At 53.0% G+C, this 15196-nt stretch overlaps 6 protein-coding genes across 6 annotated transcripts; 4 read left to right on the plus strand and 2 right to left on the minus strand.

The window, feature by feature from the left end:
- Positions 1-650: 650 nt before the first annotated feature.
- Positions 651-2559, plus strand: J4E84_004478 (uncharacterized protein; the record flags this gene model as incomplete). The annotated part of the gene is made up of 6 exons (XM_049387081.1): positions 651-1041; positions 1097-1288; positions 1335-1669; positions 1719-1852; positions 1902-2305; positions 2366-2559. The coding sequence occupies 6 exons, from the start codon at positions 651-653 to the stop codon at positions 2557-2559; spliced, it is 1650 nt and encodes a 549-aa protein (XP_049244854.1).
- A 1282-nt stretch (positions 2560-3841) lies between these two features.
- Positions 3842-5817, plus strand: J4E84_004479 (uncharacterized protein; the record flags this gene model as incomplete). The annotated part of the gene is made up of 4 exons (XM_049387082.1): positions 3842-3952; positions 4019-5509; positions 5556-5711; positions 5761-5817. 4 exons carry the CDS (start codon positions 3842-3844, stop codon positions 5815-5817), a joined length of 1815 nt encoding a protein of 604 aa, XP_049244855.1.
- Positions 5818-5902: 85 nt separating this feature from the next.
- On the minus strand, positions 5903-6625 carry J4E84_004480 (uncharacterized protein; the record flags this gene model as incomplete). Its single annotated transcript, XM_049387083.1, has 2 exons — positions 5903-6369; positions 6496-6625. The coding sequence occupies 2 exons, from the start codon at positions 6623-6625 to the stop codon at positions 5903-5905; spliced, it is 597 nt and encodes a 198-aa protein (XP_049244856.1).
- A 902-nt stretch (positions 6626-7527) lies between these two features.
- J4E84_004481 (uncharacterized protein) lies at positions 7528-8787 on the minus strand (the record flags this gene model as incomplete). Its single annotated transcript, XM_049387084.1, has 1 exon — positions 7528-8787. The coding sequence occupies one exon, from the start codon at positions 8785-8787 to the stop codon at positions 7528-7530; it is 1260 nt and encodes a 419-aa protein (XP_049244857.1).
- A 2049-nt stretch (positions 8788-10836) lies between these two features.
- J4E84_004482 (uncharacterized protein) lies at positions 10837-13389 on the plus strand (the record flags this gene model as incomplete). Its single annotated transcript, XM_049387085.1, has 1 exon — positions 10837-13389. The coding sequence occupies one exon, from the start codon at positions 10837-10839 to the stop codon at positions 13387-13389; it is 2553 nt and encodes an 850-aa protein (XP_049244858.1).
- Positions 13390-13916: 527 nt separating this feature from the next.
- On the plus strand, positions 13917-14889 carry J4E84_004483 (uncharacterized protein; the record flags this gene model as incomplete). Its single annotated transcript, XM_049387086.1, has 5 exons — positions 13917-13941; positions 14001-14088; positions 14137-14208; positions 14257-14290; positions 14347-14889. 5 exons carry the CDS (start codon positions 13917-13919, stop codon positions 14887-14889), a joined length of 762 nt encoding a protein of 253 aa, XP_049244859.1.
- Between the last annotated feature and the right edge of the window lie 307 nt (positions 14890-15196).

Raw genomic sequence — 15196 nt, forward strand, 5'->3', positions numbered from 1 at the left:
CAGCCGTGGCTGCAGGCGAGCCGCTTCCGCGCCCCGCTAGCAGAGCCGTGCTGCCAGGTGGCACGTCCACCACAACAGCCGTTAGCTTCACTGCAACAAGAGCCCAAGTGGGACACCCGACGCTCCTGAACAGTATGTAGACGCATACAAGCATCCACTGGAAGAGCATATTGGCCGCTCAAGTCCAGGTGCTGTGCAGCTGCGTTATCGTTGCGAGAATCGAGCCCCGGGCTCAACACGCAGACCACGCAGTCACTGGCAAAGAGTCGGAAAATTCGAGACGTGGGTTGTACAGGGCATGCTGCAGCTAGCAAGGCACGCCTGGAATATCTCGGGCCTATCAGAGGTCGCTCAATGGCGTTGAACCGTTCAGAGTTTAGGTAAATCAAACCCCCTCGAAGGATGCGCGCTACTCCTGCATCTTCATCATGGGGATTTTCGGACCGTGGAGAAGATACCAGCCGTCTTCAAAACTCGCGGAGGTTTACTGGAAACGATCAAGTGGGCGAATAGCGCGTGTTGGCTGGGACGCCTATATTCGAAGCCATGCACCTTGGATTCTGTCTCCGAGCTGACGCCCTGCTCGTTTCCTCGACATCTTGAATCCCACTGGAGAGCTCTGCTAGACTCTCGGAGCTTCCACGATGACAATGGAACTATTTCGAGATGCCGCTCAGCGCAGCGTGTCGCAAGGTGTCGCAGCTGCTGTTCTGTGTGGTATCGTTTTCCACTTCTCGATTCGACCGTTCGAGTTTGAGCTGGTCATGTTCCACTTCATGGCAGCTTTCACTTTGAGCTTCTTCGGGATGTTCTACGTATTTGGATTGGCGAAAGCTTTACTCTTTGCGACCAGTTTCAGCACCGGATTGCTCGCCAGCATTGCCATGTACCGAGTATTCTTCCACCGGTGTCGAAAATTCCCAGGGCCGTTCGCAGCAAAAGTCTCCAAGTTTCACGCTGCAAGTCTCGCAGCGAAGGACGTCAAATACTTCAGAGAGTTGGAAAAGATGCACGAGCAGTACGGTGACTTCGTGCGCACAGGTGAGCGAACATCCAACTGAGGCTTTGCACGAGCAGATGTTAATAGTCATCAAAGGTCCCCGAGAGATCAGTGTTCTACGCAAGTCAGCTGTTCCGATTCTTTATGGGCCCAACTCGGAATGTTTGAAGTCAACATGGTACGGCCAAACCGGGAACGACCCAAAGAAATGTTCCATACACATGACGCGTGACTTCAACGGCCACCGCCTTCGTCGCCGAGCATGGGATCGCGGGTTTTCCATCAAAGGTGTGTATAGGCTCACGAGTTACACGAGTACCTCTAACTTTACAAGCGCTCAACACCTACGAACCACGCATCAAGGCAAAGGCGGACTTGTTCAAGTCCCAACTGGCAACCAAAGGAGCAACGTCAATGGATGTGTCCACCTGGTCAATGTTCTTCAGCTTCGACGTCATGGGTGAGGTCGGCTTCGGCAAAGACTTTAACAATCTTACGAGCGGTGTCGAGCACCCTGCTATCAAGGGAGTGCATGCCCACATGACCATGCTGGGAATTATGAGCACGGTTCCGTGGCTCCTGAACGTTCTGGGCTCTATTCCTGGAGCGGCGGCCGGCTATTCGGACTTCTTCTCCTTCTGCGCAGGCCAGATTCGCGAAAAGCATAAGGTATGTGTTGTGATCGTTTTACCGGGGACAAAAAATTAACGGAATACAGACCTGGGATGGCGAGAAGTATCCTCAGGACGTCGTATCCTGGTTACTCAAGGCCGTCAAAGAGAACGACGTCTCCGCCTCGCCAAGCCCAGAAGCCTTGGAGGACGATTCGAGAGTGATGATTATTGCCGGAAGGTAGGCAATTGTGATGTACAAACCCAAAGACACTGCTGACGATATGAAGTGAAACTACAGCCACAACGCTCGCAGGAGCTCTTTACTACCTCGCCAAATGCCCCGACAAGCAGAAAAGGCTGCAGCAATTCCTCGACCAAGCAATGCCGGGTGGATACAGCCAGTGGTCGTACGAAAAGGTCAAGTCAATCTCCTATCTGGATGATTTCCTCAGCGAGACACTGCGACTTCGTCCGGCGCTATTGACAGGTGGAGCGCGCGAAACACCAGCAAAGGGCATCCAAATCGACGACACGTACATTCCCGGCAACACGAACGTTGTGGTTCCAGTCTCGCTCATCCAAAGAGACCCTCGATGGTGGCAGCAAGCTGAAGACTTCGTCCCAGAGCGCTTTGGTGAAAAGAGGTTAGAGATGGAGACTGACCAGGCTCCATACCTGCCTTTCTCTCTGGGTAAGTCCTTTCATACGGTCGTCGTTCTAGACTCGCAGTCAGCAGCTAACATTCTCGTAGGCGCATACAGCTGCCCCGGCAAGAACCTGGCCCAAATGAGCTTACGTATCTCGCTTTCGATGATCGCGCAGAATTTCGACGTCTCCTTCGCGCCTGGAGAGAATGGAGAGGCATTTGAGAAGGAGATAATGGACACATTCACCGTGACGCTTCCGGCTCTTCAGCTACGATTCACCCCGCGCAAGAGTGCTTGAGTATTGGGTGAAGGATGCTGTTGAGCATGCATCTTGGATGTGCCTCAAGTTGGGCCTGTGAAGGATGAAAGCTTGCGCATATCCGTATTCCAACTATGGGAGTTGGCAGCAGGAGGCTGAGGGTGTGTAGTACCGAATTTAATGGGAGGGGTTGTGAATCCTCCAGCTGTCGTATGCAGCTATCCAAACTGGTTTTCTACTCGCTAGTGGTGGTGTTCCATGATGATGGTGCGCACAGACGTTGTACTAGTAGCTCTTTCGCGCAACCCGTTTTTCAAGCGGCTTGGTGTTGTCTAGATCTTAAAAGTATTCTGGTAACGCGACGCGCGAAGCATTGGGGAGAGAGCAGAACAACAGCCCGCTCCTAAGCCCAAGATGAAATTCGGGGAAAAGGCTCGATCTACAGGCATCCAACGTTGTTAGCCCGGTGTTGGTGTTTTGTGCGCGCACTTCTTCGGAAAGATCTCGTCATGGTCGACCACGACGTTTTGTATCGGAGTGGAATGTTCGCAAAAGCCTATGCTAAAGGAAGCATCGCATCGCTCTGCCAAGTCAGCATTCACGAGATCACAAGGTACAGATGCGCACATCGTCATCAAGCCCCCAATACTTAAAACAAAAGCTCGGCTAAAGTTCCAGCTCAAACGTCCATTAGCGCTCAGGCCCAGAGACCAAAAGACGGCACGGATTCTATAGCGCACGTAGGCGGTACTTAAATTCGGCTCCAAACGGCTGTCTCCAGGGATAGGGGCTCGATACGCACTGCGCTCAGACTCACACCTAAGTAATCGTAGGGAAGCTTGCCAATTTGGCCTCGGCTCTTCGGGACATCTGAAGCCTCCAAATAAAGTATAATTTGTGGCTTCGAGCTTCGACCACCTGAAAAGCATCTCACACTCGCTGAGTGTTCGTAAAATAAAAGCCAATGTTTCGTAGGCAAATGCAGCCGAGCGAGGAGCCTGGATTAAAAAGCTTGTCGGGTGATCTTCCGTTCAAAGTAGCTAGGTATCCTTTCTCTAGACCTACTTGAGCTCAGCCTTTTATCGCGCCATGCCCTCCAAACCAGGTCTGGGGGTGTTGTAGTTTGCGACTGCTCCAACTTAACGTAGTGTCCAAGATCGCAGAAAAGCCATAGTTTGTGGTTGAGCCCGGCATTCGGATCTCACTAGCATTGCCCAGGACTTGGAAGAAGCGAAGGCGCGTATATAGAAAAGATGATCGCCAGGTTTAATATGGTATCATCAGGATACTGCATCTTCTTGATCTTCCCGCCCCAGTCATCATGCGCACTTCATTGTCACTCGTTACTTTGCTAGTTTCTCTGGTCTCTGCGGTACCAGTTGCAGAGCACGAAAAGAGACAGAATGCTGAATTCGACTATGTCATTGTCGGTGTAAGTTGTCGCTCATCCGGCTTGCGCCAATCTGTAAAGAAACGGTTGCGCTAACACGTAGTAAAGGGTGGTACCGCGGGTCTTACACTTGCAAATCGGTTGTCTGAAGACAGCACCATGAAGGTCGCTGTCATTGAGGCCGGTGCTCTCTATCAGATCGCGAATCCGCTTTTGTCGTCGACTCCAGCTGGAGATGTTCTGTGGTCGGGCTCCAGCCCATTGGATCAGAACCTTCTCGTGGACTGGAACTTCATTACCGCCCCTCAAGCCGGCGCGAATGGTAGGCGAATCAAGTACGCACGAGGAAAATGCCTGGGTGGAAGCTCGGCTCGAAACTTCATGATCTACCAGCGGGGCGATCGCGGCTCGTACCAGCGCTGGGCAGAAGAAGTCGGAGACGACTCGTACACTTTCGATAACTTGATGCCGTATTTCAAGAAGTCCGTCAAATTTACACCACCCAACACCAAGCTTCGTGCAAGCAATGGCTCGGCCGAATACGTCGCAAGTGCCTTCGATGCCAGCGGCGGGCCTCTGGATGTCTCCTACGCGAACTACGCTGGACCTTTCTCAAGCTACATGGAAGGAGGCATGAACGGCATTGGTATCCAGACTAGGCCCGACTTCAACTCTGGAGAACTCATGGGAGCTCAGTACTGTAGCTCAACGATCACGCCCGGCAACCAGAAGCGCGCGTCGAGCCAAACAACCTTTCTCGAGGCTGCGAAAAGTCGTCCTAACCTCAAGGTGTACACACTGACTCGCGCCGAGAAGATCATCTTCAATAGCGAGAAGCGTGCCACTGGTGTCCAATTACCACTTGGAATCGTCCTTACTGCAAAGCGTGAAGTGATCCTTTCGGCCGGTGCTTTCCAGTCTCCTCAGCTGCTTATGGTCTCTGGAGTTGGGCCTGCTGCACAGCTCAAGAAGTTCAACATTCCCGTCCTTGCTGACCGCCGGGGTGTTGGCCAGAATATGCAAGATCACATTTTCTTCGGTCCAACCTACCGCTACAAAGTCCAGACGCTCACGAAACTCGCCAATGACCTTCTTTATGTCGGCGCTCAATTTGCATTCGATTATGGCCTGCTCAAGAAGGGTCCCCTCACCAACCCCGTCTGCGACTTCCTAGCCTGGGAAAAGGCTCCTCGCAACCTTATCTCTTCAGAAGCCGCCGCAGCGCTGGACCAGTTCCCTGCTTCCTGGCCCGAGATCGAATACCTCTCTGCACCCGGCTATATTGGTGATTTCTCCAATCTCTTCGCAAGCCAGCCCAAGGACGGCTACCAATACGCGTCCATTCTCGGCGCTCTTGTTGCGCCCCTCTCCCGTGGTTCAGTGACTATCACAAGCTCTAGCACAGCTCAGCTCCCTTCGATCGACCCGGGCTGGTTGACTGACCCCACTGATCAAGCCCTCGCAGTTGCAGCCTACAAGCGCATGCGTCAAGCCTTTGCTACAGACGCCATGAAGGCTGGTCTCGCGGATAGGAAAGAATACTTCCCTGGACCCAAGGTTGAGACCGATGAGCAAATCCTCAACACCGTTCGCGATACCGTAAGTCTGCCAAGTCTACCGAACCGGCATGTACTAACGATAGCAGTTGATGACTGTGTGGCACGCTTCTTGCACGTGCAAGATGGGAAAGATTGACGATCCAGATGCAGTCGTGGATAGCAAGGCGAAGGTTATTGGTGTGACCGGTTTGAGGGTTGTCGATGCTAGTTCATTCGCACTATTGCCTCCCGGGCATCCACAGGTATGCCATCTTATTCCGCCTCGTTCGTGCATCACTGACTTTCCACCAGAGTACGATATACGCGTTGGCAGAGAAGATTGCCGACGACATCAAGCGCAGCCGGTAAGTCACGCGCGCAGAAGCCGTACTAGACAGCGCCGACGTTTTCATTGAGAGATTCAAACCCAAGCGCAACATATTGTCCGCTGTCGTTACAGTGAAGTCACCTTTTCTGCAAGTTCGGGCAGCGTTGCAGCCACAACGTCCATCTTGCCAAACACATCGTCTAATGCCTCCTTCTCCAACACCAAGCAATATGCTGTCTTGAACCCTGCCCTACCCGCTGCGCTTACATCCCAACCGTGTGCAGCCGCGAACCAAAGATCACCAGCTTTGCTGTCAACACCAATCTTTCCTATCAGCTTCTCGTACGCCTTGAGATCCGGTTTTCCCACACCAACGTCGTCACACGTTACAATATGCTCGTTGTCGATGTCAATGTTGCCTCTTTCGAAGTAGCCCATGACTCTTGGCCGGTCTCCACTAGTGAACGCCCAGACTGTCCAGCCAGCCTTCTTCATTATGTCCACACATTCCTTTGCGCCCGGTCGGACTTCACACTTCGTATACTCTTGTATGAAATACTTTACATCTTCCTCGGTCGCTGTGCTGCGCGGCTCTGCTACGCCAGTGAAATGCAGGATGCGGAAGAAGATGGATTCGAAGACCTTCGCGAAGGGCACGTATGAACCCGAAATCGAGAGGTAGGTGTACTAACGCTCCGCGATTTCTAACTAAGCAAAACCAAGGAGGCGTGCGGAGATGTTGTTGGCCTGAAGTTTGGGGCCCAGGCGTTGGTCAATGACGGCATAGAAATGCTCGTGCGACACAAGCGTGCCGACTATATCGAAAATGATGTGCTTCGCTCCAGACATGGTACCGGACTTGGCTGATGCGCATACCTTGATCGTGGTGCTTTGCTGAGATGTCAGGTCTTCGTTGTGATGAGGCTCTACATACATGCAAGGCACGTCAAGCACGCCCCGCGCGCCATCAGGGTGTGTGTTGCTCACAGATTACGTCATCACATAACGTGACATTCGCCATGTTTGGGATCGCACACATGGCATTTTGCGCAGTACGACTAAGACCATGGTGATATCTCATCATTTCTCCATTATGACTACATGCAATTGTGTGACGCCGGGAAGAGCTCCACAGAGAGGGGCGCATCGTAATGGTTGACTCCGTCCCGTGAAATGGAGCTCTCGTCATAGAATATCGGTGCCTTCATCTTTAGTCAAAGAACCGTCACCATACTAATCACTCAACTTCTTCATGCGCCATCATCAGCTCATCTAAGCCATCATTGTTATCGCATCGTTCGCAGCCCAAGCGGCTATCTCAAGTAGCACCAATGCATCCGATTGGTCGGCGCACAATCTTTCCCAAATAGGACCGAAACACCGTGCGATATCAAACAGCCGTTAACGGCGATGCAGATCTGGCATGCGACGCGTGGATGTGTTCATGTGGGGAAGAGAAGGGATAGAGATACTGATACGTCATGATAAAGGAAGAAGCAGACAGGGTCAAAGCTATACCCGCAAATGCGTGTCACCAAGAAGAGCCAAAGACAATGTGTAGTAAAGGCATAGAGATGGATTCTACATAGAAAAGGGGAGGGAATAGATGCGCTATGAAAATCATCGCTAAGAGTCATTACAAAGAATGCTGTCAAACAACAAACCCCAAAGTACGAGTTCAAAGCCTCAAGTACTCATAACACCCAAACACCAAGGCCATGCATCGTGAATCGTGATAGTCAAGACTTTGCTTACCAAGCAAGGTCGCTCTTCTCGTTGTCGTTGCCGCAAGCAAGACCCTCGCAGAAGTCCTCCATCTCTTTGCTGATGGCCGAGGCACCAGTGGGCTCGAGTTGCTGCTTAGCAGGCCAGATCTTTTGACCGGCCTTCTTCTCCTTCGCGCCGTGCTCCATGACGATCTCGCGACATCGCTTCTGGAAGAAGAGTGGGCCCTTCTCCATGTGTGGGTGCAGCTCACCGTTGACAAAGATGCCGGCCTCGATGTTCTTCTGCGCACGCTCACATAGAACCTTGTCCTCGCCCATGACGCGCTTGTAGGTGTCGCTAATGAGGTTGAAGTCCTCGTCGTTCGAGTGCTTGTTGCGCCAGACCTCGTAGTACATGACTGACTCGGTAGGTGACTTGGGCATGAACTTCTGCATGAAGAGGAAGTGTTTTGTGACGGTGAAGGAGGCGTTGGGGAAGCAGTACGTGGAGCAGATCTCTTGGCCGAGGTCCTTGCGGTCTTGAGGGGTCTTGGGGTCGTGCTGGATGTGGTCTGCCGAGCAGTAGACGTCGTAGCTCTCGAGGTCGATCAAACCTGTTGTGAGATCGGGGTGTGTGCTCTTGCAGTGGTAGCACTCGTTGAAGTTGTCGGCGAGAATCTTCCAGTTGAATGGGCCGTCGAGGTTCCAGGTGTGGTCAAACTCGTAGTCGTCAAAGTTGAACTGACCAAAGCGCGCCTGTTCGTCGACGTGGTCGAACTGTGACTCCCATGACACCTCGGGCTCCTTCTTCGCATCCATGTTGATCCAGACAAAGCCGTTGCGGTCGATGCGTGTGTGAATGGGGAAGAGACCGTTCTTGGCCTTCTCGAAGTTCTGGAGCTCCTGGTATCCGGGCGCCTTCGCGAGCTTGCCGTTGAGGCCATACGACCAGCCGTGGTACTTGCAGGAGAAGATCTTAGCATTGCCACCATCCTTCTCAACTACGGGATACGCGCGGTGTCTGCATACGTTGTGGAATGCGTTGATCTCACCGGACCGGTCCTTGGAGACGACGATGTCGTAGTTGGCGACGTTGTAGCGGAGGAAGTCGCCAGGGTTGGCGAGTCGCGACTTGTGGGTAAGAATGAGCCATCTTCGGGTGAAGATGGCGCGTCGCTCGAGTTGGTACATCTCTTCAGAGGTATACCAGTTGGCGGGGAGGGCCCGTACGGGCTGGTTCTCTGGTGGAGCCTGGGCGGCGGCTGAGCCGCCAAAGCCAAGGTAGCTCAGGAGTGACCCGACCATTGTGAAGGATGCGTGTTGAAATGTGGTGTTATGCTTGTTGTAGGATAGTGGAGTGCTAAAGGTAACTGGAAGCGACCACGATTGTGTGTTGTACAAGTCTGATAAAGAGGATGGACGTCAGGTTGAGGATGTCGCAGGCGTTATTATACCCTCTTCTCGAGGTTCTTAACTCCTCACTCTTATCAAGTAAGACAAACAACTAAGTCCCCATGGGGTTATGGCTTCCATTCGTGCCCGAGGAGCGATAACCAGTGGGACGTGGGAACGTAATTCGGCTGCAGGTGACCGTCAAGCGCCACACAACCTGACTATTTTTGACGTCTCTCCGTTACCGCACGTTCTGCCATCGTGATCAATTCAACATTCTAGAATGCTGTGCTAGAGCTCAACGGCGTCATATGACTGGGCAGCGTCGTATTACCCCAGAGTAGTTTCATTGACTGTGCATACAATGCAGGAGAAAATCATGGTGACTGAACGTATAGACCGTTCTCGTCATTGCCCCTCATGTTGGCACGGACTTGAATGGATCTGATTTCCAAATGCGGACAACGGACGCCAGCCCAAGGCGCGATCAGACTGCGACCACCAAGTTCTGGCGGGACTATTACGGTCGCATTATCCAAGTGCTATCGCGCTCTTATCGAAAATCTTCACTGAAGATGTTGATCGCAGCTGTTATCGTCGAGATATCGAGATAGCGATGCTATCTTGATGAGCTGTCGGGCTTGGATGTAGTACCGCAGCTGATAACGTCTGCTGGACTATAGCCCATGATACTCTGATCGAGGGTATAGAGCGAACGTCGGAGCACACGTACCGTTGAGCGCGTTGTCATTGAGTGCGAATGACGCCACACGAGTCGCGCAACGCATACGACAGCAAAGCGTCACTGGTCTCGATGGAAGCGCCTCTGTTCGTGGATGGTTACCGCAGCAGCTCGCGTGTCACTACCCCTCCTGACGATATGGAGAGTAATCGGGAGGGTTTGGGTGCTTTTGGCAATCGCAGTCGTGAATTTGCCGGCTGGTGCTGACAGCGCAGCAACGTGTTACGTTGGGCATGCCCTAACACTGTAGGCGTCTGGGGTGATTTGGCGATATAAGCTGTCGTTTGTCTCGCAGCATCGACTCATCGATGAACGCAACCAGAGACAACTTCAAGGTGAGTCCATTGCGAAGACTGCTCAGGGCGTGACTCAGTGATCGAGGGCATGCGATGTGGGTGACACCACACGGGTCGGCATCATGGTCCAGATGGGTCTGCCTTTCTGCACGTGGTACTGTGCAGTTGCCGATTAAAAGGGGGTTGTGCTCTCGAGAAGCCCCGTAGGATCGAGGCTGGGTCCGGGAGGGTGATTGTCGCATGGCTTTTATTGCCACGCTTCCAAGGCCTAGTGTCTTTCACACCGGCTTTGTGGTCGCGATGGGTTGGCGCAAGGTTTGATGGCGGAAAGTCACCCTCAATGTTGAAGCAACGCTTATCCTTGTTACAATGATATATTGTAGCGAGCAAGATCGGTGAATCTTTGCGGCACGACAGCCGCATTAGGTTCGATTGACGGGAAAAGCATGCTAAGCTCTCCATACTATGCATACTTACCTGAAATCCAGGTCTGATATCAGACGAGACGAATTTTGGGTTGGAGTAAAGATCGTGAGAAAGACGGGATGGTGTTGCGCACACGCGAGGCGGGGTTGTTGCAGGCTATTGTAGTCCCGAGACGATTTGCCTCTATGCGTCCGCACCATAATCACTAATCCCAAAATGGACATCAGGACCCTACGTCCACGACTGGCATCTTCCCCACCAATGTTGTAAGTATCGCATGCGGGGCGGTGGGCTGCTTCCGTGCATCACTCTGCCGTTGGCCACACCGTGGGAATTATTTTGCCAATTGAAGTTTGCGCTGCGCTTAGTTTCGGCTTCTATGATGGCAGAGCGTAGTGAAATGGTCCGTTATCGCGAGTGCAAGCAGCTTTAAGAGGAGTTCGTCCTACAGCCTTGAGCAACCAACTGCCCAATTCCATACTTTTCAACTCTTTTGCAATGGCGACCTCCCAGCGCGTTGTCATTATCGGCGCCGGCGTTGTCGGCACTAACCTCGCTGACGAGCTGGTTTCACGAGGATGGAACAACATCACCGTCGTTGAGCAGGGTCCATTGAGCATGCCCGGTGGCTCAACATCGCATGCGCCCGGCCTAGTCTTCCAGACCAATCCCTCCAAAACGATGACCTTACTCGCGAAGTACACAGTCGAAAAGCTACAAGCGCTCGAGAAAGACGGACAGAACTGCTTCAACCAGTTGGGTGGCTTGGAAATTGCGACGACTCCAGAACGACTGGAGGAGCTCAAGCGCAAACACGGATATGCGCAATCATGGGGTATCGAGGCAAACTTGATCAGTCCCGATGAATGTCTCGAGAGGTACCCTCTCCTTAACAAGGACATGGTGCTAGGTGGTCTTCACATTCCAAGCGATGGCCTAGCGCTAGCAGCTCGTGCGACACAGATCCTCATCGAAAACACGCGCAACGCCGGCGTCAAGTACCTCGAGCACACCGTCGTTACCGGAATCGAGCAAGCGGACGGCCGTGTCACCGGTGTGACGACCAACAACGGTTCTGTACCAGCGGATATAGTTGTATCGTGTGCTGGATTCTGGGGCGTAGAGATTGGAGCTATGATTGGGCTCAAGGTTCCTCTCCTTCCTCTAGGGCACCAGTACGCGAAGACTACAGCTGTCCCCGGTCTCGAGAATCGCGAAGTCAACAAGAAGATCAACGCCATGAACGCCGAGCTGCCGATCCTACGACACCAGGACCAAGACCTATACTACCGAGAGCATGGCGAACAGTTTGGTATTGGGTACTATGGCCACCGTCCAATGCCCGTCAAGGCTTCAGACTTGGGCGTGACACCCAAACATGTCGATGAGAAGCACATGCCTTCTCGTTTGGACTTCACACCCGAAGACTTTGAGCCTGCCTGGAAGGCCACCAAGGAGCTGCTTCCGGTACTGCGCAACACTGAGATCGCAGATGGTTTCAACGGTATCTTCTCTTTCACGCCAGACGGTGGATCCGTCGTTGGACAAGCTCCCAATCTCGACAACTTCTGGGTCGCTGAAGCCGTGTGGGTGACACACTCGGCCGGTGTGGCTCGAGCTGTGGCAGAGACCCTTACAGAGGGCCGTTCAACTATCGACATTGCTGAGTGTGAATTGACACGATTCGAGGAAGTCCAGCTGAGCCCGGAATACGTCAGCGAAACCTCGCAACAGAACTTCGTCGAGATTTACGACATCATCCACCCTCTCGCGCCGAAAGAGAACCCTCGCAACCTTCGTGTCAGCCCCTTCTACGCACGACAACAAGAACAAGGCGCCTTCTTCTTGGAGGTAGGAGGCTGGGAGCGTCCACACTGGTACGAAGCGAACGCAGGCTTGGTCAACACCCTACCGGAAGAGTGGAAGCCTGTTGATCGGGACGCCTGGTCGTCCAAGTTCTACTCACCGATTGCCGCGGCGGAGGCCTGGAAGACACGGAATGCAGTAGCGTTGTACGACATGACAACCTTCCACAGGTTCGAGGTGTCAGGTCCTGGTGCCGTGCACTTGCTCCAGAGGTTGACGACCAGTGACGTTTCTAAGCAACCCGGCGCCATCACCCATACACTGCTCGTCAACGGCCACGGTGGCGTACTGAGTGACATTTTCGTTTCGAGAATCGAGGAGGCCCTCTTCCAAGTAGGTGCAAACACAGCGACCGATCTTGCCTACCTCACGCGCGAAGCTCGCCGTCAACACAAGCACACGTCCGGTCAGTGGGCTCAGGTGCGAGACATCACTGGAAGCACATGTTGCCTTGGTCTTTGGGGTCCCCGCGCACGCGACGTCATTCGCACGGTGAGCTCCGATGACTACAGCAACAAAGGCTTGCCGTACATGGGTGTGAAGAAGACAAGCATAGCTGGAGTTCCCGTCACCATGTTCCGAAAGTCGTTCGTCGGAGAGTTTGGTTGGGAGATTCAGACCACACCTGAGTATGGCCAGCGGCTTTGGGACATATTGTGGGAGTCGGGCAAGCCCCACGGTCTAGTCGCTGCTGGTCGCGCTGCCTTCAACGGACTGCGAATCGAGAAGGGCATCCGAGCCTCGGGTTCCGACATGACCTCCGAGCACAACCCTTGGGAGGCCGGCGTGACGTACGCGATCCAGATGGACAAGAAGGCGGACTACGTTGGCAAGGCTGCGCTGGAGCAGCTTTCGAGGAAGGCAGCGTCTAAGCGACTTCGATGCTTGACGGTCGACGACGGTCGTTCGGTGGTTCTGGGTAAGGAGCCTGTCTTCGTGGAAGGCCAAAGAGCCGGCTATGTTACCAGCGCCGCTTTCGGCTACACGGTACGCAAGCCTGTCGCGTACGCATGGCTACCCAGCACTGTGAGTGAAGGGAAGACCGTGGAGATTGAGTACTTTGGCAAGAAGATCAAGGCCACAGTGACTCGCGATCCATTGCACGATCCTCAGGAGCAGCGCTTGAGGGGTGAAGGATCATCGGAGAAGCCGGAGCTGCAGAAGAGGCTGAAGGCGCTGCTGTAGTTGGGACGTTGTAATGTTGGACGATTGTTATGACTGTACATGAGCATCGAAATGGCGTGGCTGGGTTTGGTTTAGGTGTTTGTCAGGCGTATGGGTACCATTAGTTCCATGGTAGATACTGTATTGAAAGATCTCCTCGTTGAAACGCGTCGTGCCTGATCGCTTGTTGTGAAAAAGAAGATGTGCCGCATGCCGCGCCATTTAGGATGCATCGTGTCTTTGAGGTGAACGCGTCCGGCACAGCTCGACGCGTTTGGAAGTGGGCCGCTTCTCACGTGACAATGTCTTATCGATAATGAGCGATAACGTCATCATCACCTCGGCCTTCGCAGAGCTCCATGGCCTCCTCAACTCTACGCCAATTTCTGTTCGGTGTCTTCCTCATGAGCGTGTTTACTGCAACCATCAAACGATACTCTCTAGCATCAATCTCTCGCACTTTTACCAAGGTAAGCGCGAGCAATTGCTTCCACAATCTCGAATCGGAAGTTGACGCCAAGCAGCCATCGTCTCCAGCTGCACGCGCCATGCACATCCAATCAATCCCCATGTGTACGAGCACCCTGATGGAGCATCTCGAATCGTCAGGCACACTCTAACTCACTAATCAGGGGAGGGTTCGGGCAATAACTATGCCTACCTAGTCTCAGACGACAAGACCAAAGAAGCCGTTATCATTGACCCTGCCAACCCTCCAGAGTACGTCGGAGACATAGGGAAGAAGGTGCCTAGCTGACTTGACTGTAGAGTTCTACCCGTGTTGCGGGAACAGACTACCACTGGAGGTCTCAAGCTGACCAAGATCATCAACACTCACCAGTAGGGCAACCGCGCTACACAATGTGACTTCGCTGACGTATCGGATAGCCATGGAGACCATGCAGGAGGCAACGTGGATACAGTAAGTTTAGGAAGAAGCAAGCAGGGTGGGAAATCATCAGCTAACCGTCCTCCCAGATCAAGGCATTCGGCCTACCTGTAATTGGCGGTCGTGACTGCGACAAAGTCTCCGAAACCCCCAGCCACAACAGTACCTTCAAGATCGGTTCCATCAACGTCAAAGCGCTCCACACACCATGCCATACACAAGACAGCATATGCTTCTACTTCGAAGACGGCAACGACCGCGCCGTTTTTACCGGAGACACACTGTTCATCGGCGGTTGCGGCCGATTCTTCGAAGGCACCCCAGAACAGATGCACAAGGCTCTGAATGAGACCCTAGCGGCTCTTCCTGACGATACAAAGGTCTACCCTGGGCATGAATACACGAAGGGCAATGTCAAGTTTGCCAAGAGTGTGCTGAACAATGATGCCATCAAGAAGCTCGACACATTCTCACAAGAGAATAAGCAGACGCAGGGTAAGTTCACGATCGGCGACGAGAAGAAGCACAACGTCTTCATGCGCGTCGACGATCCTGAACTCCAGAAGGTTACTGGCAAGACTCAGCCAATCGATGTCATGGGAGCGCTGCGAGCCATGAAGGATAAGTCATAAGACGGAAGATTTGCACAAATAAAATGACATCAGAGCATCCTGCTATGCTGCTTGGACTAGATGCTTACTTGCAGAATATCTCCGTGAATGATCTACGTTCATCTGTGCTTGTCTAGATGGGAAGCCAACAGCGCCAGTAGTAAAAGAAGTATAACTGCGGGGAAATTATGTTAACAAATTGCGAGTGCAGGTTCGGGCTCGTGTCTCTGGTATTTGATGAGACCAGTGATAGGGCGCCTGAGGGCAGATGTTCGCGAAGGATGCAGTGCTTGACTCACAAGCGATGACTGGACTCGCGGTTCGTAAC

Source organism: Alternaria hordeiaustralica (assembly GCF_023758085.1).
Source record: "Alternaria hordeiaustralica strain BMP 2776 chromosome Unknown scaffold_7, whole genome shotgun sequence".
Lineage (NCBI taxonomy): Eukaryota > Fungi > Ascomycota > Dothideomycetes > Pleosporales > Pleosporaceae > Alternaria > Alternaria hordeiaustralica.